The 24364-nt window shown below is 40.7% G+C and overlaps 1 protein-coding gene and 1 non-coding gene across 4 annotated transcripts in view; one reads left to right on the top strand and one right to left on the bottom strand.

The window, feature by feature from the left end:
- Positions 1–229: 229 nt before the first annotated feature.
- Positions 230–333, top strand: LOC131482457 (U6 spliceosomal RNA). Its single transcript, XR_009247013.1, has one exon. It is a non-coding gene; the product is annotated as a U6 spliceosomal RNA (small nuclear RNA).
- A 7709-nt stretch (positions 334–8042) lies between these two features.
- NLK (nemo like kinase) overlaps positions 8043–24364 on the bottom strand; it is a 141931-nt gene continuing 125609 nt past the window's right edge. Inside the window, exons 8-12 of one of the 3 annotated variants that reach the window (XR_192168.2) lie at positions 18320–18406; positions 13099–13297; positions 12135–12228; positions 9725–9851; positions 8043–8247 (exon numbers count right to left, since the gene is read on the bottom strand). Coding sequence is in view for 2 of the 3 variants with exons in the window: in XM_004593899.2 (XP_004593956.1) it covers positions 9797–9851; positions 12135–12228; positions 13099–13297; positions 18320–18406 (435 nt within the window). In the remaining variant the exon portion in view is untranslated. Of the gene's footprint in view, positions 9852–12134; positions 12229–13098; positions 13298–18319; positions 18407–24364 lie in introns of all 3 variants that reach the window. The other 2 variants (XM_004593899.2, XM_058675536.1) reach the window with 2 other exon arrangements.

Genomic DNA, 24364 nt, shown 5'->3' with positions numbered 1-24364 from the left:
CCCAAGGCTTTGGGCTTTGGGACTCTGCACCCGCGTGGGAGACCCGGAAGAGGTTCCTGGTTCCCGGCTTCGGATCGGCGCGCATCGGCCCGTTGCGGCTCACTTGGGGAGTGAAACATCGGATGGAGGATCTTCCTCTCTGTCTCTCCTCCTCTCTGTATATCTGGCTTTCCAATAATAATAAAATCTTAAAAAAAAAATAATAAAGAAATCTTAAAAAAGAGAAGTCGTGCTCGCTTTGGCAGCACATATACTAAAACTGGAACGATACAGAGATTAGCATGGTCCCTGAGCAAGGATGACACGCAAATTTGTGAAGCATTCCATATTTTTAAAAACTATTTAAAATTGAAGAAAAGTTTATCTTGATTGCTGAGTTTGAAGTGCCTTTTGTGCCTGAAGTGAGTGTTGTGCCTGCTGCTGTGTTGTTGAGCTGCTGGTTAGGCAGTGTAACTCGGGGAAAGAGGGGCCTGATGGCGGGGCCTGGAAAATTAAGTCAAGAGAACGGACATCAGGGCAGCAAGCGGACAGTGGAGATTCTTGAGCAAGGCAGTTTGGGATCACAACCATGTTTTCTTTAGGAGGGTTTATCTGGCTGATGGGCAAGGCGGGCTGGTGAGGGAAGGCTGGAAGACACTGGCATTTGGATAACATCCTGTGTTCCCAGAGTTTGCGGTTCAAACAGGAGGGTCTGGGAGTGTCAGGATTTCAAGTAGATGTATCTTAATTACTTTGATTACACTTACATGAATGTACTATATGGCATATGGTTGCAGTAAAGTACTAACTAGAAGTGCTAACATTTATCATTTATGGGAAATCTGCTATTGGGCTGCAGCAAGGGTTGGGAAGTATTTTCTGTAAACAGCCAATATCTGTTTTTAGGGTCTCTCTCAGCTATTCAGTTTTGCCTTTGCTGTGTGAAAGCAGCTATAAACCAAGTGGCCTTGTTCCAGTAGTACTTTACCAGAGAGAGGGCCTGGTTTGACCTGAGGCCATCAGTTTGATACCTGCTCTAAGGCACTGTCATAGTGTGCAAGGCCCTTTGGTCCTGGACACACCTTTCTACCTTTTCAGTGGAGAACTTGCAACTTGTGTCTGTCCTCATCTCACCACGAGGGGGCGTGGGAAGCAGACGAGTCATTCTGCGCCTGGAAAGAAAGAGACACTTGAGGTCCCCAAGCATTTCCCCCACTTCCTGCAGCAGCAGGTTCAGAACATACGCAGAAGTTAGGTTTCATGCAGACATTCTGGGCCCTTCACTATACTTAGAAACTTGAAAACAAGCAGTTTCTATGTGTAGTTTTGAAGATTCCTCATATTGCCAGATCTATTTGGGAAAAGAAAAAAAATACAAAACTGCAGAAGGAATGACAGGAGGAAATCACCGACAGTAAGATGATCAGCAGATGACAACTGGGTGCCACTGATGGCTGGAGAAGTTGTGGCCCTAGCATTTCTCCACCGGCACTCACAGCCGAGGCCGAAAGTGGAACAAGTTGACATTTGTGGCTCCTGATTTGATGAAATGGGATGTGGATGACATCACCTAGTTAGCAGTTAATCCAAAAAGGTTGAATTTGAATTTAAACATGAAAACAACTAGACAAATACAAATCTTTGTGGGACATTCTACACTAACTTTATACTGCAGAAATGCCAACTGCATGAAAAAAAGGCAGAGGCCCTCCCTTACATTAACGGATACTACACGGACACACCAAAGATGTGGTCCCTGCCTGCCTCCTGAATTGGGGGAAAATCCCCACAAATGAAATTTGGGGACAACGGGAGGAACGAGAAAATGTAGAGCATATTTAAGTACTATATCTATGCTTACATTTCTTAGAACACTAAGATTATAAAATTTAGTTTTAAGATAAATCCTCATTTCTAGAAGATACATTTGGGATGAAGTTTCATATTTCAGCAAAAACATGTATACATAAATGGACACGCACAGGCATGTTTGTGTAAGTGGATTAATAACACAAATGCGGCCAATTATCTGAAACCAGTGTCAGGAGTCAGAAGCTCCTCTGGGTCTCCCCTGCAGGTACAGGATTCCAAGGCACTGGACTATCTTCTGCTGCTCTCTCAGGCCATAAGCAAGGAGCTAGATGGGAAATGGAGCAGCTGAGACACGAAGCAGCACCCATATGAGATCCCAGCAATCATACGGTGAGGATTTAGCCACTGTCCCAGACCCTATTATTTTTATTTTTTAAATATTTATTTATTTAAAGGAGTTCGAGAGAGATCATTATCTTCCATTTGCAGGTTTACTCCTCAGATGGCTACAATGTCCAGGCCAAAGGCAGGAGCATTTTCCAGGTCTCCCACATGGGTGCAGTGGCTATTAGCAGAGAGCTAGATCAAAGTGCAGCAGCTGGGATATGAACCCACACCCATGGCATGCTGTCTTTGCAGGTAGCAGCGTTACCCATTATGCCTCAAGACTGGTCCTTATTATTGCTTTTCAATAGGCAGAATAGAGATAGCCCAAGTAGAGATAGTTCTCTCAAAAACAGAGAGACAGAGATGTCACTGATTTTTACTAGTGATTTTTTAAACAAATGGAAAAATTTAAGTATTATTACCCTCCTAAGGAAAGACAAAAGCTTTTATAAAATTTTTAGATTGTTTTTTCAGCTACTGTGGTCATATGGGGAGTGAACCAGCAGATGGAAGATCTGTCTCTCCTCTCTGTAAATCTGATCTGCCTTTCCATTAAAAATAAATACATCTTTTAAAAAGAGAAATACAAATAATTTAAAAAATTACACTGATAAGTTCACCTACTTATTGAAACTGTAGTATCTGTATATTAAAACAATATACTAGCAAGGAACAAGCTGAAAATTTCCTTAAAACAGAATAAAATACTTAGGAATTTATATTTAACAAAGAAGCACATGACTTGTACAGTGTAAAGTACAACACAGTGTTCAATGAAAAACTAAATGGAGGGATAGTCCCTAAAATATGAAAATACACAAGGGACCCAGAATAGCCTAAATTATTTTGGAAAAGTCAAAGACTGCTCACACTTCCCAGTTCTGGAACTTATCACAAGACTACGGCAATCACGACAGTGCCTTTGGCATAAACAAAAACAAGCAGTACAACAGAACAGACAGTCCCCCACTTTTATGATCAATGTGTGTGTGTTTTTAAATGACTTAATTTTACTTGAAAGTCAGTGTTAGAGAGATTGACCTTCCATCCACAGGTTCATTCCCCAAATGGCCTCAGTGACCGCAGCTGGGCTAATCCGAAGGTGAAGCCAGGAGCTTCTTCAGGGGCTCCCGTACGAAGAACGAGCAGCCAGGATTAGAACTGGTGCTTGTATGGCATGCCAGCACAGCACCACAGGTAGAGGATTACTTGCAACACTATAACAAAATATACATAAACATTTACCACTATAAAGGCAGAGTTCCGTGGCATTAAATATATAAGATGCTATTATTCCTTTCCAGAATTTTATCATCTCAGAAACGGTCCAAAACCATTAAACAGCGACTCCTCAATCTGCTGCAAGCCCTGGTTAACCATCCTTCTGTCTCTATGAATCTGACTATTCCAGGTACCTCATAGAAGTTAGAATCTAGAATATAACTCTTGTGTCTGGCTTATTTCACTTGGCATGTCTTAAAAGGGCATTTGGAGGTTGGTGGCCTTTGGGAAGTAAATCAGAGTATAGAAGCTATCTAACTCTACCTTTCAAATAAAAACTTTTTTTTTTAAAGATTTATTCATTTTATTACAGCCAGATATACACAGGAGGAGAGACAGAGAGGAAGATCTTCCGTCCGATGATTCACTCCCCAAGTGAGCTGCAACGGGCCGATGCGCGCCGATCCGAAGCCGGGAACCTGGAACCTCTTCCGGGTCTCCCACGCCGGTGCAGGGTCCCAATGCCTTGGGCCGTCCTTGACTGCTTTCCCAGGCCACAAGCAGGGAACTGGATGTGAAGTGGAGCTGCCGGGACTAGAACCGGCGCCCATATGGGATCCTGGTGTGTTCAAGGCGAGGACTTTAGCCGCTAGGCCACGCCGCCGCGCCCTCAAATGAAAACTTTTTTAAAAAAGATTTATTTTATTGGAAAGTCAGCTTACAGAGAGAAGAAACAGGAAGAACTGTCCACTGGCTCACTCAAGTGGCTGCAATAATTGGAGCTGAGCTGGTGCAAAGCCAGGAGCTGGAAGGGAGGTGGAGCAGTTGGGACATGAATCGGTGTCCATATGGGATCCTGGCGCATATGAGGCAAGGACTTTAGCCATTAGGCTTCTGCGCCAGGCCCTCAAATAAAAGCATCTTAAAAAAAAAAAGGTTGGATCCAGTGTGAATGGCTAATTCTCCACCAAGTTTCAGGACCCTATTTGGGGCCAGTTTGTGTTCTGGTTGCTCCACTTCCCATCCAGCTCTGCTTGTGGCCTGGGAAAGCAGTCAAGGACAGTCCAAAGCCTTGGGACCCTGCACCCGTGTGGGAGACCTGGAAGAAGCTCCTGGCTCCTGGTTTCAGATCAGCTCAGCTCCAGCTGTTGAGGCCATTTGGGGAGTAAACCACCAGGTGGAAAATATGTCTCTCCATAGATCTGATCTGCCTTTCCAATAAAAGCATAAATTTGTAAAAAGAGTCCAACCATATTGTATCATAACTTCTTTCCCTTTTTAAAAAATGATTTAATTTTACTTGAAAGTCAGTGTTAGAGAGATTGATCTTCCATCCACAGGTGCAAAGCCTGGACTTTCTGCTGGATGCCTACATTTACTACTCTGTATATATCCATTTACTCCTTGGCAGACATTTTAGTTGTTTCTACCATGTGGCCACTGAATTGTTATGAACAATGGTGTAAGCATATCCAACAGGTCCCTTTCCTTCTTATTTAAGAATTTATTTTATTCATTTCAAAGACAGCTACAGAAAGAGATAGGCACCAAGTGGTATCTTCTATCCACTGGTTTGCTTCCCAAGTGTCCATGACAGTAGTTTTTCCTGGTCTGAAGCCAGGATCTTCTTTGTGGTATTCCATATGGATTCAGGGTCCTAAGCACTTGGGCCACCTTTTGCTGCTCTCCCAGATACAGGGGCAGGGGGCTGGATCAGAAGCGGAGCAGCAGGGACTCTAACTGGTGCCTATATGGAACATTGCTATCACAGATAGTGGCTATAGTTGAAATGCCATGGCGTCCGACCTTAGTGACTTCTATTTCTTAGTGATTTTTGATTTACATCTTTTATATATAGAAATGGACCTGCTAGAGTAAATTCTCTGAGAAGCCAGCAGACTGTTTTCCATACAGTTGCATCATTTTACACCCTTGTCAGCAGTGCACAAGGGTTCCAATTTCTCCAAATCCTTGCCAAAAATACTTTGAAATTAATATATATATATATATATATATTTTGCTTCAAATATGATGCAGATATGCTTCTTGTAGCTGCAGATTCAGGCTAATTCCAACTATGAAAAATGACTGCCATGTAAACTAACTGGAAAAATCCTCATTTGCAAAACAAGCAGACAAAATGTATTTATCTTCTCTTCAAAAAGCCTGCCTTCATTTTGTGTTTCCATAAAAAGCATTACATTACACTTCTCAAATTTTAAGTCAGGCATACGTTACCGATCTGTTACCTGGCCAGCCTCAGTATCTGTCCTTGATGTTTCCTTTACTTTGGTTTCTAGGGGTTCTCAGGATTGATGCAGTCAGGTGAGAGATTGAATTTTCATCCTCCCACCCCCAAATATTTACTTATCTGAATCACAGTTATAGAGAGGGGGGCACACACAGGTATCTTCCATCTGCTGATTTACTCCCAGGGCCAAGGCTGGGCAAGGTAGAAGCCAGGGACCAAGGTCGTCCAGTCTCACACATGGGCGACCCAAGCACTTTGGTCATCTGCTGGTTTTCTCAGGCCATTAGCAGGGAACTGGATCTGAAGAACAGCAGCAGAGTCTTGCATCAGTTAGCACTCACATGGCATGCTGGTGTTGTAGGCAGTAGTGCCTGCTATGCCACAAGGCTGGCCCCGAGGTGAGACGTTTATAGACAAGAACTGCTTCATATTGCCCTTTATTCGCAGAACATGGCACTATTGTGCCAAGATGTATGAGAAATTCTTCTTGTCCTTTTTTTTTTTTGTGTGTGTGTGAACTCCCTGAAAACATTCAAAAGCCAGACTGGGGCCAGGCTGAAGCTAACAGCCAGAACTCCATGCTGGCCTTTCAAATGTATGACTGAGGTCCCAGTATTGAGGTCAGCTTTTGCACATTAGTAGGAAATTGTATTATAGAGTGACCAGGACTCCAACACTTCAACGTGGACACCGTGTTTCAAGTGGTGGCTTAACCTGATGTGCCGTAACACTGATCCTGTGTTGGTCTTTATGTTGTAATTTGGAGACCAGTGACTTTGGAGAGGAAGTGAAAAGGAAATCCCAAGGGGAAAGAATGGAGAAGTAGGAAAACATTGTTGATTCTCTTAAAAACTGTTCCACTTCTGATCCAACTCTCTACTAACATGCTGGGAAAGCAGGGCCCTCATCATTTACATGGGAGACTAGGATGGAGTTCCAGGTTCCTGGCTTCTACTTGGTCCAGCACTGGCCATTGTGGCCATTCAGAGAATGAATCAACAGATGGCAGGGCTCTCTCCCTAATCTCACCTTTCAAAGAAGTCTTAAAAAAAAGAAAACAAAGCAAATGCCCAGAAGCTGCTAGAGGCCTCATTTGCCCTCAGGAGTGTGTGTGGCCTTATTTAACACGTGCTGCCCCAGTCTGTCACCCCAACTCCCCAGGCATTACTGTTTCACACAGTCTCTGCCAAGTTCTCTGCCATTTTCGCAGCTTCCTTTGTACACCATTTTTGCACTGGACCTCTGAGTTTACTTCTTTGTGAAGGAATTTGAGAATTGCCTTCAGTGAAGCTCTGTTGACAGCAAAATACATTTGTTTTATGAAAACATCTCAAGTTGCCTGAATCTCACAATTCATTCGCGTCTTGTATCTTATGCCTTCAATGGCCATAGCTGGGTCAGGTTGAAGCTGAGAGCTGAGAACTCAACCTAAATGTTCCAAGCAGGCGATAGGGCCCTAATCTCTTAAGCTATCTTCCAGTGTCAACCACTAGGGGGGGAAGACCCACCCTGGGCTCTTATATGTAAGCAGCAAACAAATTGCAGATGGTACCCCTAACTTACCTGTCCATCCTTTATTGTAAATAATACACAATTCCATGATTTACTAGATAAATCCAGGAAGCCGACCAATACCTTTTCTCTAAAATTGAGTCTGTGAGGAACTTCAGTTTCAAAAGATTTCTTCTAAATTATGAGAACTGGTTTTCTTAATTAAGCATTTGTTGACAGTAATGCAGCTTGCTTCCTTATAACTAACTCTTATACTTACTACGTGTTCAAAGTTTGCTGAGTTAATACATTAACATATGTGTCTGTACTGAACAGTCAATTTTCCCACATCAGGGAAAATCATTGATTCGTTTTGCTAAATTAGAAAAGGCTGGAGGAAAAGTTCATGTCATCAACACACTTAAGAGCAATGTCACTTCATCTAGCTTCAATGAATGCATTCTGTGGTCAGGTAGTCGGATTCCTGATCTTAATCCCTACACCAAACTGAGACATCTTTCTTACCTGTGAGTGCCTCTGGGTGGCAGGGAGCAGGTCAGGGTCAAGTCCCTTGCCAGTGACCCATTGAAAGCAATCTACTTTTGCTTAATAGGTTACACTGAAACACATTGGATTTCATATGAAAATAGGGTTCCTTGCTTCAGAATGGAAAATAAAGAAAAACCACAGAATTTGAACTGGCTATCCATGTTGTATATATTTAAATCAGTGTTTTTGGCATTAGTTAACTAAATCTTCAATGTTTTTGGCAATGCAGCTTCTGCGAAGATTTTAGAAAAGTTCTAATTTCCTCAAAGACTAAAGTGGAAATGTAAGTAGGAAATGTTTCAATACTTAGCAAGGTTTTGTACTGAAGAAATTGAAATAAAACAGATGACACTTTTTTTTCAAATGTCACATTTAATGTTTTCACCACTGTACTTCAAATCTACATTGTACAAAGTGACCAGAAAGTGTGCCACGGTAATTGACCAACCTCTGAGATTGTACCTTTCACACCAGTGTCTTCTCGGGCTCTTTTGATACTAAACACGTTTCTCATTCAAGTGAATTGAAATGCTTCAGTTGGGTTGATTCTCAGGAGCCTCATAAAAAAAAAACAAAGATATTGCACCATCTTTGTTTAGTAATTCAATGTTTGTTTCTTTCACAGCAAATAATTACTTCATTGAAGTTAAAACTTCCAAACATAACTTATTAATAGTCTTCAAATTCAGCTCAGATCACTCAAGATGAAAATACTCTGCTAAATACAGGTAACTTACAATAACTTTAACAGTTAATTGTCCATAACACACACCAAGGTTTTTTCCTAGACCAATTTTAAGACGATCCATTAGTACTCCTTGTACAGGTGAAAAACGATCTTCAATTTTCTTGTCTTTTTATTTTTTAATATAAAAGTTGGAAGGGACATTCAAGTTTCAAGTCTCCACATTGAACTTAAAAAAAAAAAATAGTCATCATCATGTGGAGGTAAACAAGCCAAGTTGTATAGCTCCAGGAGGTAGAGGCCTTCAATTTGTATTCTTATATACATATGCACAGAAGAATTCAGTGTTCCAACAGGAAAAAGACTTTGTCAAAAAGTAATAAGTTATTTACTACTGTGACATTTCAAGACTCCCACAGCTTTGCCTAAGGACACAAACACATTTGACATAATCCCCTATGTGCCTTTTTTGTGGCTTTAAAATTTTTTAAAATTTGTTTTTGTCTTTTATTTATTATTTTTCACTGTCCAGTGCAGGAAAAGTCTCACAAAATTTCACAGACCTAAAATGTGCAAGCTAGTTCTCTCTCTATACAGCAATGTTGGGATTCTTTTGAAATTAGCCCAGAAATGAATTATTTACACACATGAAAGATGCATGCTTGGATTTTTTTTTTATGTAAGAAAGAGCAGAAAAAGTTCTAATAAAAATAGATTAAATATATATATATATATTTATACTGGGTAAGGAAAACAAAAAGTTTAGTCTTGCCTAGTCACAAACTCATTCTCTCTACCCACAACATTGGATTTTAGACAGCACACATCACCATCACAGCTCTAACGAGAAGCTAATTATAGGGCTTGATGATTCGGTGGCATGCCCCTCCTCCCGACCCTCCCCCCCAGGTGCAGCCACAGTCAGCTCCTGTGGCTCCATGATTGGTCGCAGGCAAGGCTTCTAGATTTTTTTAGTTTTAGAAAACCCCAAATCTTTAGGAATGGCTCAAATATCATAATGATATCATCATGTATGACTGTCGTTTGTGTGTGTGTGAACAATCTCACTTCATAAAAAAACAAAACAAAACAAACAAAAAAAACAACCAAAAACACAGAACCCCAAACTCCCAAATTTGGTTCAATTTTTTGTTCTGAGGTGAGCCATAACAGCTGCACTAAATTCATAAAACATGTGCAACTCTGGTAAAATATTTCTCTTCTAAAAGCACAACCACTTTACAAGATTTAAAAGTCTAGTAACATTTCTAAATATTATTCATATCATACAAGTAGTGGTTGTTAATTTAAAACTTCATTAGTAAAATTACAGTACAAGCATGATTAACCTCCAGAATTGCAAATCCCAGACTCCAGTGGAAAGCTACATCATATCTTCAGTAGTACATTATCATCCACAGTCACTCCCACACCAGTGGAGATGGAGGCATCTCAGACGGCTGAGCAACAGTGGAACTAAAAAAAAGTCAGAAATGGTGAAATTAGCTGTAATACTCCAGGGGGCAACAGAGCAAGTCAGAAAAACCTGTCTCTTCCTTAAAAAAAATTAAGCAAGCCCATTTCTAGATTTTGATTTTTGCTTTAACTTTTACAAAGTTAAATTTGCTTCAAATCGTCTGTTTAAGAAAATGGTATCTATAATGAGTTGCTGTGGTATAGTGATTAATCCCTGGGCATGAAGCCAAGATGTTATTACTATTCTTTAAAGATTTATTATTTTTTATTGGAAAGTCAGATATACAAAGAGAAGAAGAGACAAAGAGAAAGATCTTCCATCTGCTGGTTCACTCCCTAAGTAGCAGCAATGGCTAGAGCTGAGCTGATCTGAAACCAGGATCCTCCTCTGGGTCTCCCAGGCGGGTGCAGGGTCCCAAGACTTTGGGTTGTCCTCCACTGCTTTCCCAGGCCACAAGCAGGGAGCTGGATGGGAAGCGGGGCTGCTGGGATTAGAACCAGTGCCCATATGGGATCCCAGCGCAAGCAAGGTGAGGACTTTAGCCACTAGGCTACTGCGCCAGGCCTGACAAGATGTTATTTAAAGTTGGGCACTGAGCAAGTTCCTTTATCTTTTTTCCTTTAGAAAGGATAATGCTATCTGTCACACAATGATGAATAACTGATATAATATATACATTTTCCATTATGTCTGTTATTATGTAAACTGTAGTTGTTCTAAATGATGTCTATTATCATTCAGGAAAATAATCTTAAAGAATGCAGAATTATCCACTTAAAAATGAGCTCTCAAAAGACAGTGACTTTCAGGTGGAGTCCTACTTTGAAAGAGTGTCTTAAAATTTCTTTTACCAAATTATAAATGGAATAGAAGGTATAATAATTTAACATTTGTTATCCACAGATTAGATTTTGGTTACTTCCTATGACTGTATGGTGTTAATTCAATTATAAACTTGATGGGGGTGGGGTGTGGTGGCCAGGATGATAAATGTTTTGTACCTACTTGACTGGATCTCTGACTCTTAGGGGAAAACAGTAAAACCAAAAAAAAGGAAGTCTCACAGAAGTAAAAATGCACCTTAATTCCTACTACAGAAAAATATGTAGAAGAAATGAAAGTCACTTGAGTCTCTACAATTTTCAAACACATTCTTCAGTTCAACAAATTCAAATAACTTCATTACATAAGAAAAGGCAAGCAGTGGCAGGAAGAGGGCAGAAAGAGGGAGAAAGGCAGGTGGGGAAAAAGCAGATTCTGTAGCCTCTCAATCCTAACCCACCCTTTGTCCTACTCGGTGAGGCTAAAGCCAGATCCTTTCTTAGCTCCTCTTTCCCACCAGGCTTCCTGTCAGCTTTGTCAACAGAGGGCGCTGGAAGCGCACTGAAAGGCTGAATACCAGGAGGGAAGCAGCCTTCTGCTTGATTCTGGTGTTCTCTTTTTGTCTCGAAGTACAAGGCCCACTCTGATCTACCAAACTATCTGGCAGCTTTGCAACCTAGCAGTCCTCTGCCCACACCTTCTGGGATGTTCTTCATTGCTCTCCTGCTGTAGGCTCTTGTAGCAGACACACTCCCTTCGAAGTGGTCACTGGTAGAGAGGCATCTCTTCCTTGTTCACTCAGTTTATAGCTCCTTCATGTATATGCTGCTCCAAGACCTTTAGAATCCTCTTTTTATGCCTTTTGGAAGTTAGCTATCTTTTCCTAATACATGATACTTAGAATAATTTACTGGAGCAGTTTCTTTCTTGACTGGACTCTGATTAATATAAGAAGTTAGGAGAAAGAGACCAAGGGAAGGAAAGGACAGAGAGACAAGAAGAAGGAATCATGCTAAGTTCCAAAACAGGCTAACAGCTCTACCGGAAGCCTCTTGGCTGCTCCTCTAAGAGAGAGGAGGTCACATGTAAAAAAAAAAGTCATTTTCTTACTTGTGGTTACTACCAGGGTGGGAATGGTCATGGGAACTAAGACGAACATGATCAATGCCAGGGCAGGTGGCGGCCAGCCATCCTGCTGCTGCAGCAGGACACCCCCCCATGATTATGATCAGGCAGCAAGCACAACGGGCATCTGGGTAAAAGCTGTCAACGCAACCACAGTGGGTTGGCATTAATGTGAAAACTGATTCTTCTATTTTAAATATACTTTTGACTAAAGCCAAAGCTCACAACGGTTTTGTCAGATCTTTTATCTATGCTAACCAAAACACAAATGTGCTGAATAACAATCACAACAGCATCCTTTAACTTCTAAGAATTTCAGAAACATATATAGTTACCTAATAAAGCTCTTAAAAGCAGCAGACTGAGGGTTGATGCAGAGAGGCACTCTGTTTCCTTTCTGCTGTTCCAAAATAAACTGGTGGATAATTTCTGTGGAGAAAACAAGCATCATATAATCCATGTCAATTTGCAGTTCTGGGAGCAGTGGCTTCTCATCTAACTTTGGCATCTGAATGGCACTGTCCACTGGTTTAGTTACTTCAAAGACACAGGTCATCCATCAAGCAGACCCAACTGAGCTTTTCTGAAACCAAAATGACAGCTGTTGCTAAATACGAGCACAAGCCTCAAGGGTGGCATTACACAGACCAGAACTCCGTCAATGTGAAAAGCAAAATGGCCTAGAAATCTGAGATTCCACATGGTTGGTATAATGGGTGAACTCTTCTAAACTGCTCATAATTATTGCCTTTTTCAAGATCATTTAAAAACTTCATTTGGTATTTAGGTACAACTTTTGGGTTGGTTATTTTGGGAACTACTTTCTTTTCTAAATCCCCTAGAGGAGACACACATTCAGTATTCTGGATGTAATTATGCCCACTCCATCCCTACAGAAGGGCATGCATTAGGCCCTGTCATTTTAAAGGACCAGGATATCCCTCCTCCAGTAATTATTTCAGAAATAGTTCCCTCAGTGGATTTTAACCCTTTTTAAAAAAGAAGACAAGTGCTTCAGTTAATGACATATTAAACATATTTTGAGTCACACTCAATACAACTTTAAAAATAAGAAAACAGTCATTTTTTTTGCCCCTCTCTGCATTCAGTATTAAATCACCATTTTTATAACACACATTTTAATAGCTTTTCTGAAGTAAACATATAAGTGTAAGTAAGCTTGTAAAATCAAAACACGGGGGAGCGCTGGTCAGCATCCAGATCTTAGCTCTTCACAGGCACATAATGGGAAATGTTATCAGTCATTTTACTTGGTTTAAGTATAAAAAAGGCACTCACCTTTAACCTGTCTGACAGAACTGAGGTTCTTCTCAAAAGTGTCATCAAATTTAGGATTGGTGATGGGCTCAAAGTCACTGGTATAAACTCTTCCAGTAGAGGTGGAAAAGCAACATTTACACATACATGTGTGATATCGTAGTCGCCCTTCATCTAGGTAGGGGTGGGCTAAGGCATCCTTAGCGGATATTCTTTTAGACTGAAATCAAATTTAGAGACCAGCACATCAACACTACAGATAAATATGACTATCCAACAAAGGATTTTCACAAGACACAGAAGCTGCTTTACATTGCTTAGTTTACAGTACACATTGTACAAGAAAGGATAACTGGATTTAAAAGTGACTGGAGCAATACAGAGGGCATGTAGCTCAGACAACAACCTACTGTTGGCATGTACCACTACAAGGCTCTCACAAGTGTATTCTGTTAAAATTCTGAGTTCCTACCTTGAAACAGACAAATGCAAGGTCAAAGATTATAAACATCATAATTCCATTATGTAATGCTCTGAAGTGGATACATTTACATTTTAAATAACAGACTATATTTTCTAAATATGTGTCAGCATTTGGAACAGATGTGACCCAGGCAGCAATTTTACAAAGTGGCTGGAAACTTTGATTCTCTTAGAATATTAAACAGACTAGGGCAAAAGCACATGCAGAAGCTGCTGGAACTGGACAGTGGACAGTGGACTGATTCCCAGTTGAGACACAGCCCTGTCCAAACACCAGGAGCCTGGCCCACTCCACGGCTCGTGGTACTTCAGATCACAACACTTACTAGCCTAGTTTCAAGCTTAAAAGCTTTTATTTTTTAAGCTCATTACTCCATTGAAAACGTGACTTAAAAAACCATTTTTATCCAGTACTCAGTGGACATATTTGAAGAGAAAGTAGATTTTAACAGATTTAAGATTCAATAGAACAAAGACTGACAATTTCCCTTCTGAAATGATGAAACACTTGACAACAAAATTCTAAAAAGAAAACTATTCTGTATTAAAATTATCTAGAAACCAACTGAGACATTTTGACTAGTTCTAGCCCCCAAATAATAAAAAACACTAAATATTTCTCATAAACTTGCATTCTCTAAAAATGTTTAAAGTCAGGTAATTCTGCATTTCTGTGATGCTGACCTCATGACCTTTAAAAGAAAGCAGTTGGGCCCGGCGGTGTGGCCTAGCGGCTAAAGTCCTCACCTTGAAAGCGCCGGGATCCCATATGGGCACTGGTTCTAATCCTGGCAGCTCCACTTCCCATCCAGCTCCCTGCTTGTGGCCTGGGAAAGCAGTCGAGGATGGCCCAATGCATTGGGACCCTGCACCCGCGTGGGAGACCTGGAAGAAGTTCCCGGTTCCCGGCTTCGGATCGGCTTAACTCCGGCTGTTGTGGTCACTTGGGGAGTGAACCTTCAGACGGAAGATCTTCCTCTCTGTCTCTCCTCCTTTCTGTATATCTGACTTTGTAATAAAAATAAATAAATCTTTAAAAAAAAAAAGCAGTTGGATATGCACCAAGTAAACTGGGGAGCCTTGATATTTTTCCTTTACTACCAATAATGTGTCAGGAGGTGGGGGATGTGTTTGGTGATTCAGCTCTTCTAAGTCTGACTCCTCTGCACTCCTTGTGAGCTAATTTTTCCTATTTTAAAAAATCCATGTCTTTCCAGAGAAACAGAAGATTACTGGTTTGAAGTTCTTTCATTTGAACCCAAAGAAACAAGGAGGTTAACAGAGTAGCAGACTTGATCTGAGCTCCTTTGGTTTTCAGCTCCCCTTTCTCCTTGGCTTCGCTGGTGAGTTCTTCAACGTTCCTCTCCATTAAATCTGGTCCTTGGCCAACTGCCAGTTGTTCACACTGGTAGCAATGGTGATTAACTCTGGTTTTTATCATCTGACCATCAAGTCATTTCTACAAGATAGCAGATGTCAGACCCTGAGTGCCAGTCAGTTGGCACAGCAGCTGGAGTCTGATTCCTGTCTTAGCCACTTTTGTCTGAAGATTGATCTTTCCTGAAATGTAAGATTGTAGGGCTGAAAAGTTTTTATTGTTTTCCTTGACAATGGATAGCAATGCTCTGTGTGTTCTACATGTACCAACATGGGTTCCTACCAAAGAGAAAATTTTCAACAAAAAAATAAATCAAATCCCTGCTTTGCAATCATCAACTTATAATTTATCTTTAAAAAAATAGTACTTCTTTAGACCTTTTGAAGGCTTAAGAGAGGACACTTATTTTATAAGCATAATAAAAGGAAGAAACTAACCTGTTAAACTGAGAAGGAATTCACAAAGTTACTAAGATGGTTCATAATAGTGTTCTGAAAGACCTAATGGTATTTAATCGCATATTATATATCTTTATTTTTCTTTTCAAAGATTTATTTTATTTTTATTGGAAAGTCAGATATACAGAGAGGAGGAAAAACTGAAAGGAAGATCTTCCATCTGTTGATTCACTTCCAAGTGGCCACAACAGCTGCAGCTGTGTCGATCCAAAGCCAGGAGCCAGGAGCCTCTTCTGGGCTTCCCACATGGATGCAGGGTCCCAAGGCTTTGGACTGTCCTCGACTACTTTCCCAGGCCACATGTGGGGAGCTGGATGGGAAGCGGGGCCACCGGGATTAGATTCAGCGCCCATATGAAATCCTGACACATTCAGGGTGAGGACTTTAGCCACTAGGCTACCATGCCGGGCCTAAGGACCATCTTTCATTGCTTTCCCAAGCCATTAGCAGGGAGCTGTATCAATAAAATATATCTTTAAAAAAAAAGTGGAGTATCTGAGACATGAACCAACATTGATATAGGATGTCAGCACCACAAGCAATGGACTTTTCCAGCTAACTCAAAATTCCAGCTCCAATAAATAAATCCTGGAACCTTTATAAAGTCCTCCAAGGGCCGAGAGAAATCACCTCTGAGGTGACTCTAGTTTTGTTAACCATACAAAAGTAGGTTCTTTACATATAAACATCTTCTATGAATTATTTAGATAAACTTATAAAAAGCCCCCAAAACCTAAAATACGAAACCAATGATACAGAATCACAAGTTATATGATTATGTGTCACTACACTTGTGCTGAATGGCAGACACTTTATCACTGTGAAAGCAAGAACTGCTGCTGTGTCTTACTTCCAATATCACTAAAACCTTCATACACCATAAGTAAAAACTCAAAAAATAAATGCCAGAGCTTTAAAAATCTGTTCTGTAGCTTGAAATATCACAAAAATAACTCAGTAACTCAGACCAGTTCAGGGACCCCAAACAGTAAAACCTTAGTTATTTCACAAAAGTTGAACCAGTTGAACTCCCTCAAAGAACACATTATCCCTAATCATTATTATGTTGATATCTTTAGATAGTTCTGAATTTTATGGATGCGGCATTCAAAAAGTTGGCTTTTTTGAGGCCTGCTGTTGTGGCATGTCAGGTAGGGCCATCGTCTGTGATGCTAGCATCCCGTATAGGTGCCAGTTCAAGTCTCAGCTGTTCTACCTCTGACCCAGCTCCCTGCTAGTGAGCCTGGTAAGGTGGCACAAGATGGTCCAGGTGCTTGGTTCCCTGTTTCCCACATGGGAGACCCATGGGAAGCTCCTACCTCCTGGCTTTGGCCTGGGCAAAACTTGACTGGTGTATTCATTTGGGGAATAAGCCAGTGATAAAAAATATCTCTTTAACTTTGACTTCTGAATAAATATATCTTAAAAATAAAGTTGCCCCCTTTTTAACACAAATGGTACCATATAAATTTTTTTTAAGATTTATTTATTTTTTATTGGAAAGTCAGATATATACAGAGAGGAGGAGAGACAGAGAGAAATATCTTCTGTCTGATGATTCACTCCCCAACTGACCACAACGGCTGGTGCTGCGCCAATCCAAAGCCAGGAGCCCAGATCCTCTTTCAGGTCTCACATGCAGGTGCAAGGGTCCCAAGGCTTTGGGCCATGCTCTGCTGCTTTCCCAGGCCACAAGCAGGGAGCTGGATGGGAAATGGACCAGCTGGGATACAAACTGACACCCATATGGGATCCCAGTGCTTGCAAGGTGAGGATTTAGGTACTGAGTTATCACACTTGGGCCCATAAAAGTATTCTTGACAAGAATATGAGTAAGCCAACAAATACAAAATACAAATGATATTTAAAGGATTCAAAAACAACAAAAGTGCAATAGTTAAATTTATATTGTTTCGGGGCCCGGTGCCGTGGCCTAGCGACTGAAGTCCTTGCCTTGAACGCACTGGGATCCCATATGAGCGCCAGTTCTAATCCCGGCAGCCCTGCTTCCCATCCAGCTCCCCACATGTGGCCTGGGAAAGTAGTCGAGGACGGCCCAAAGCCTTGGGACCCTGAACCCACATGGAAGACTAGGAAGAAGCTCTTGGCTCCTGACTTCAGATCAGCCAGCTCTGGCCGAAGCAGCCACTTGGGGAGTGAACCAGTGGATGGAAGATTTTTCTCTGTGTGTCTTCTTCTCTATATAAAATCTGCTTTCCCATGGAAATAAATCCTAAAAACAAAACAAAACAAAACAAAAACCCTGAAAACTAAAATATATTCTCAATTTTTTCAAAAAGAAAACTTTTACTAAATACTTCCAATTTTTGGATCATTCTTAGACAGAAACACACATCTACAGAAAGAAAAGTTTCACTTCCTGGTTCAGTCCCCAAATGCCCACAATGGGTCAGGACGCTGAGATTTAGGAGCTCAATGTCTAAAAGCTTCTGTTTTTGAGTCCTCTTTGAAAATAGTTATTGGCACAGATGTGAATAATAAATGTCCTTGGATTTAATGAATAAATGAAGTTTAAGAGTCATGTCCAGAAAGGGCATTTGGAAAAGGCACCATTTCAACAACTCAGAGTAAACATTTTCTTATGCAATAGAAAGGGTAAACTTTTTTTTTTTTTTTTTGTTTCAAATAATCTTAACTTTTTTTCCTGTTGTTTATGTCAAACTCCTTTCAGAAACAGAGATATAAATAAGAATGGTCAGTTCCTTTCACTCTGCCCCTACTCTTTAATTTTAATGTCATGAGTGATCCGGGTAAACATAAATCTGGGGGGGTTGATTGGGGTGCTGAAAAGTTTATTGTCTGAAAAGGTGGTATCTGCATTGCCAATCTATTCAAAACCAGGATTAAAAAACACACTTATATTTTAAGGTCATTAACAAAAATATGAACAAATACTACTTACTGGATCAAAGACCAACATCCTGCAAAGGAGATGAACAGCTTCATGTGTAGCCTGGCTAGACAGGGTATAGAGTACAGGAAGAGATGGCTGTGAACAAATAAAAAATTCAGGCATTTGATTGAGTCTTCATGGAAGGACACAGGAAATACAGCCTATATGTAACAAGGTAAGGTCAAAGGACTATACAGATATGTCAGTTTAAATACAAAGACTGTCATTAACCAGTCTTCAAAGGCAATAATTGTCACTGACTTCCAGGAGCATATTTTTAGTACATGTCACTCACTGTAGGTAAAAAGTCGATAAAACACGAGAACCAATCGTATGCCTGTTAGTTTTGTATCTTACATGTTTTGTTTTGACAATAAGGTTAGGTTAGCCATGCCTAGCAATGGAAGAAAAAAAATTAAGATTTTTGTATCTTTTAATTGAAGACTTTTAAAATTTTATTCAAAAGGCAGAGTTACGGAGAGAGAATGTGAGACACAGAGAGATCTTCTATTCATTGGTTCACTATCCAAATGGCTGCAATGGCTGGAGCTAGGCTGATCTGACGCTGGAGCCAGAAGCTTATTCTGGATCTTCCATGTGGGTGCAGGGTCCAAGAACTTGAGCCATCCTTTGCTGCTTTTCTCAGGCCAGCAGCAGGGAGATGGATTGGAAGTGGAGCAGCCAGGACATGAACCAGCATCCATATGGGATGGTGGCACTGCAGGCAGAGGCTTAGCTACTATACCATAACACTGAACCCTATTTTATTTATTTGAATGGCAGAGTTATAAAGAGAGGGGAAAGCAGAGAGGAAGAAAGATCTTCTACCTACTGACATAACTCCCCAATAGCCACAATGGTCAGGGCTGCACCAGAATAAAGCCAGGAGCTTCATCTAAACTTTCTCATGGGTGCAGGAGCCCAAGTTCTTGGACTATCCTGCACTGCTGTTCCAGGCACATTAAGTAGGGAGCTGGATTAAAAGTGGGGCAGTGAAGACAAATCAGTGTTCATGGGGGATGCCAGCATTACAGGTGGCTATTTAACTTGCTACGCCAAAATGCCAGCACTGGGAAAAGATTTCAAATCTTGGCCACATGAAAGTTAAGCATGTGAACTGTGCAAAGTAAGCACATAAATGTGCCCTATGACAATGTTACTTACCATTGTTAATGTTATTTTAACACTGGTAGTGTTATCAAAATGCTAGCTCTATATTTTGAGCTATAGGACACTCAAAAAAATGTGTAAAATCTAAGAAAATACACCACTGCTTTTATTGGTTGTACCAACTGCTTTTTCACTCAGTAATTATCATCTGTAAGTGGCAGGCACATTCATATGGCCATGTGTGACCCCTCTGCTCTGAGGAAGGGAGATGCCTTGGATGATCCAATAAGCCATAGAATTTATTAAGTTTCCATGTTACTACTGGAAGTGTCAGAAGAGAGAGGGAAGGTGAATGGCATCATTACTATCTCTCTGATCAAGTAAATCCTTCAACCTAAACAAGGAAGAATTAAGGAAGATGACACACCGCATTTCTTCTTGTGGTTTAATATAACCTTTGGGGGTGGGTGTTTGGCCTAGCAGTTGGGCTGGGGGCTGGGAATCCCATATCCCCAATCAGGAGTGCATAGGCTGGAGTCTTGACTATGTTCCCAACTCCACTCCTCTAAATGCACATCCAGGGAGGCAGCAGGCTGTGGGTCAAGCACCTGATTACCTCTTCCCCACAAGGGGGGACTGGATCGAGTTTCTAGTTGCTGGCTTAAGGTTGGCCCAGCTCTAGCTGGTTTAGGCATCTGGGAAATAAACAAATGGATGGGGTTCTCTATTTTTCAATAAAAACAAGTATCAAAAATAAGATAACCATTGACAGAATTTAACTGCTAGGTACAAAAGTTCTAAATGTAGCCAAATTATCACTTGCATAATATTTCTTACAGTTTTCTAAAGAAACTAGCCTTAAGGTAAATTATTTTCTATGTTTTAAAGACTTCTTTATTTTTATTGAAAAGGCAGGTTTACACAAAGAAATGACAGAAAGATCTTCTATCTACTGGTTTACTCCTCAAATGGCTACATCAGTCACAGTTGAGTCAATTTGAAGCCAGGAGCCAGGAGATTCTTCTGGGTCTCTCATGAGGGTACAAGGTCCAAAGAACTTGGGCCATCTTTAATGGTTTCTCAGGCCACAAGCATGGAATTGGGTCAGAAGTGGAGTAGCTGGGATACAAACCAGTATCCATAAGGGATGCTGGTGCTCTTAAGTGGAGGATTAGCCAGTTGAGCCACTGCACTGGTCCCAAGGTAAATGGTTTTCCTAAAGGTTTTCTAAACTGGCTTCCATGTATAACCACTGAGACAGCTATGTTTACTATGCCAAAATCTATGAAACATCAGCTTCAATAATAACAAAGTCAAAGCCTGGTTTAAAGAAAATTAACTTCAGGTGTTCTGACCTTCACTTTGTATAGTCAAAGGGTTCTTGCACAAACAACACTTAATCTGAATCTGATCTCTTCTTGTTAACATTAAATACTAGTCGTATTGTCTGCTTGTTCAGAATAAAAAGTTCTGAACTTTAAAAAAAAAATTGGGTCTAGCACTGTCACTCAATGGCTAATCTGCCCCTTGCAAGTGCTTGGATCACATATTGTTGGTGTCCTGGATGCTCCAGTTCCCATCCAGCTCCCTGCTTGTGGCCTGGGAAAGCAGTAGAGGATGGCCCAGAGCTTTGAGGCCCTGTGTGAGAGACACAGAGGAGGCTCCTGGCTCCAGATAAGCTTAGCTCTGGCCATTGTGGCCACCTGGGGAGTAAAATAGTGGATGGAAGATCTTTCTCTGTTTTCTCCTTCTCTCTGTAAATCTGCCTAACAACAACAATAAAAACAACAACAAACAAAAAAACCCAACCAAAAAAACCAACAAAACAACTGTAGACCATATGGAGCCTTCATAGTTCTCTGGGGCTTCTGGTTGCTGTGGCTGCTGTGGACATTTGGGGAGTGAATCAGTGAATGGAAGATATCTTCTGCCTCTCCCTATCTCTCTGCCTTTCAAATTAACAGCACTTTTTTTTTTTTTTTTTTTTTTTTTTTAGTTAGGATTTTATTTTGGTGCAAAAACATTTTGAAATCACATGGGCAGGTGGCATCATGGCACATTAAGCCGCTACCTGGGACACCTGCATTACTTATCAAATTGCCTGATTTGAGTACCAGTGCTGCTTCTGATTTAGCATCCTTCTAATGTGCCTGGAAAAGCAGCAAATTATACCCCAAATTCTTAGGTTCCTTCTACCCATGTGGGAGACCCATAAAGAATTCTTTTGCGTGCTTTCTGTGGCATATGCTGTGTTTGTGTTGTGGTTCTTGGCTTTGGCCTGGTCTAATTCTGGTTGTTGTAGGCATTTGCGGGGAGTGAACTAGTGGTTGGGAGACAACCTTTTCTCTCTCTACAGACTTTCCGAAGAGCCCTTGTATTTTTGATGGGGATTCAGTTTTGTATTTCTGGATTGTTGATAGATGAAGATTCAAAACCTAACAGAAAGCTCCTGTCATTTGGGCACTAGAGGCCCCTTCATAAAGAGTTCTTTATGGGTCTCCCACATAGGTAGCAGGAACCCAAGAATTTGGGCTATAATTTGCTGTTTTCCCAGGTACATTAGAAGGATACTAAATCAGACACAGCAGTTGGTACTGCCTGATCACTGCCTCAGAGCCCTGCTATGACAAGCGCCAGTACCAAGGAATTAACACACATTTATGACACAAACCTCCTCTTCAGAAAAGGCACAAAGGAGAATCCAACAAGAACAAGAGGGCACCTTGGAGTCATTAGGAGGAATTGATCATACTGGAGTTTTCTTAGGGATAGAGTTAACAGAAGATTACATGGGTTCTAATCCTAGTATAAAATGATGAAGTTAGACTAGTAATCTCTTAAATTTGCAGATCAACATACTAGTCCATGGGCAGGTAGACAGAACAACATTGCTTGGTTAATAATACAGCTGGCTATAGCAGCTCTGAAATTATCTGTGTGAAGATAAGGGGACTGGGAAGAATAATAGGGTAGAAGCATTAAGGTACAGCTTAATTTATATCTGTTTTCTCCAAGGCTTTCTTAGTTTCTAAAGTGAATAATGACATTCTTGAAAAGATTTCTGGTTTGACTATGGAAGGAAGTCGCTGTCTTTTCCTTTTTTTCCCCCTGGCTTGTGAAGGTCTACAGCCGAATTCTAGACAATTCTTATTGAATTGATAAAAATACCTCATTGTAAGCAATTCTTTTCTTTTCCATTCTCAAAGTGAATCTACCCTTCATTTTTTGTGGTGGAGGCATGTAATAGCTTAGGAAATGGAATACTGGAGTGAGTACTACAAGGCAGGTATTCAGATTCTTAACTGCCATAATGAGCCTTAGAACTATGACTTGATGGTTGACTTCTCATCTGTGAGACTGCACCAATAAATACAGATATCCTTATCTACCAATTATTAACATTCATCAAATGCTAGGCCCTTAGCTGGGCAACAAAGATGAATAATGCCTCTCTGGGGGAAAGATAGACAGGAAAGTTTTCCAGATGTCACTGGAGGGTAGAGAACAAATCGTAAGGTGCCATTTATAAGGCTTGAGCATGACTGGGTGTGGGACAGGGGGCTTGAGAAGATCAAATGTTAAAGATGTTAAGGATACTTAAATTTTAAATGGGCCTCCTTCCCCTGCAGATTATATCTTCACGAAGTACAGACCAACATATATAAAGATAGGGTTAAGTGTAATTTCAGCAATAATTTATGCTTTATTTTTCTCTGTGCTTAAAAGAGGCAGAGAGAGTGAGTCAGTTCATTCATGCCAATACTTCTTCAGAAAGACAATCATTAATAATTTAGTTCCTTAAACTGGCTCCACAGGAAAGAAGTGTGCTACAGCTGCTGCATTTCTAGTTGCCCTTTCTTCCTTGAACTCACCAGTCATTACAGTTAAAATCAGTTGTCCCAGGATTATCAGCAACAGGCAAGAAATTTCTATTTTTTGAGTATAACAAGATCAGTTTGAATGTGGGAAAAAAAGGATTAGAAATTAGCCTAAATATTTCATTTGGAAGTAAGTTTTGACAATTATCTCAACAGCCACACATGTTAATTTTCCCTCTTGAAATTACACTGTTCACTTTCTGTTTGTGCTGCATGTTTGTAAGTCACTAAGCAATGTGGGAGTGAGTGGGTGCAGGTGCTGAGTCATGAGGACAGGAGAGCTTATAAGAGTGTACGCTGTTAATGACTGTGATTACTTGTCAGTGAAATGAAGCATGGGTAAGCCATGGACTTGGGTAAGAGGCCCTAAATGATATGCTACAGCCATTAGTGGCTAACGACAGAGTGATGATTGCCCAGTTCAGTCCATGGGCTGTGCAAGTGTCCTGGGCAGGCATTCCTGTTACCTTTCCACCCAGCTACATATAACCTTTAGATGTACAGAGCTGACAGCAAAGTTGTGATAAAGAGTAACACTGAGCATGCACAATGCACAGTGCCCTAGTGTAAGCACTGTGAGGTGACACAGAAAACACCTACCTAGTCTATTAACAAATGGTCCCTGACAGGAGACAATATTTTTTGCACTTTGGTGAAATATTCTGAATTTTTCTGATATAATTAGCTAGGACCAAGTGTAACACCATGGGATCTAAACCTTGTAAGAATGAACAAAAGGACTGAAAACAATTTTTCAATGCTATTCATGGATACTTGGCATCTAAGCTTCCCTTCATTCAGGATTTAGAGCTGTAAAACCAGACAACACAATATATACAGTGTATTTGTCTGATCAGAATTGTCTAACCTTTACGGATCATTCCTTTTTCACTCTGAAACCAAATAGTTTGGTTAGTTTTGCATTTAATCTCCCAGTGACAAGGATGGGTATCTGACCCAAGCCTGCCCAATCAAATGATATTATTCTCCTGAATATCATGACTGACTCCAGGATAGACAGGTACACAGTCTAAAACAGTCAAGGGGCACATCACAGAATGGCTGG

Source organism: Ochotona princeps, chromosome 17, assembly GCF_030435755.1.
Source record: "Ochotona princeps isolate mOchPri1 chromosome 17, mOchPri1.hap1, whole genome shotgun sequence".
NCBI lineage: Eukaryota > Metazoa > Chordata > Mammalia > Lagomorpha > Ochotonidae > Ochotona > Ochotona princeps.
This window is presented reverse-complemented; position numbering and strand designations above follow the sequence as displayed.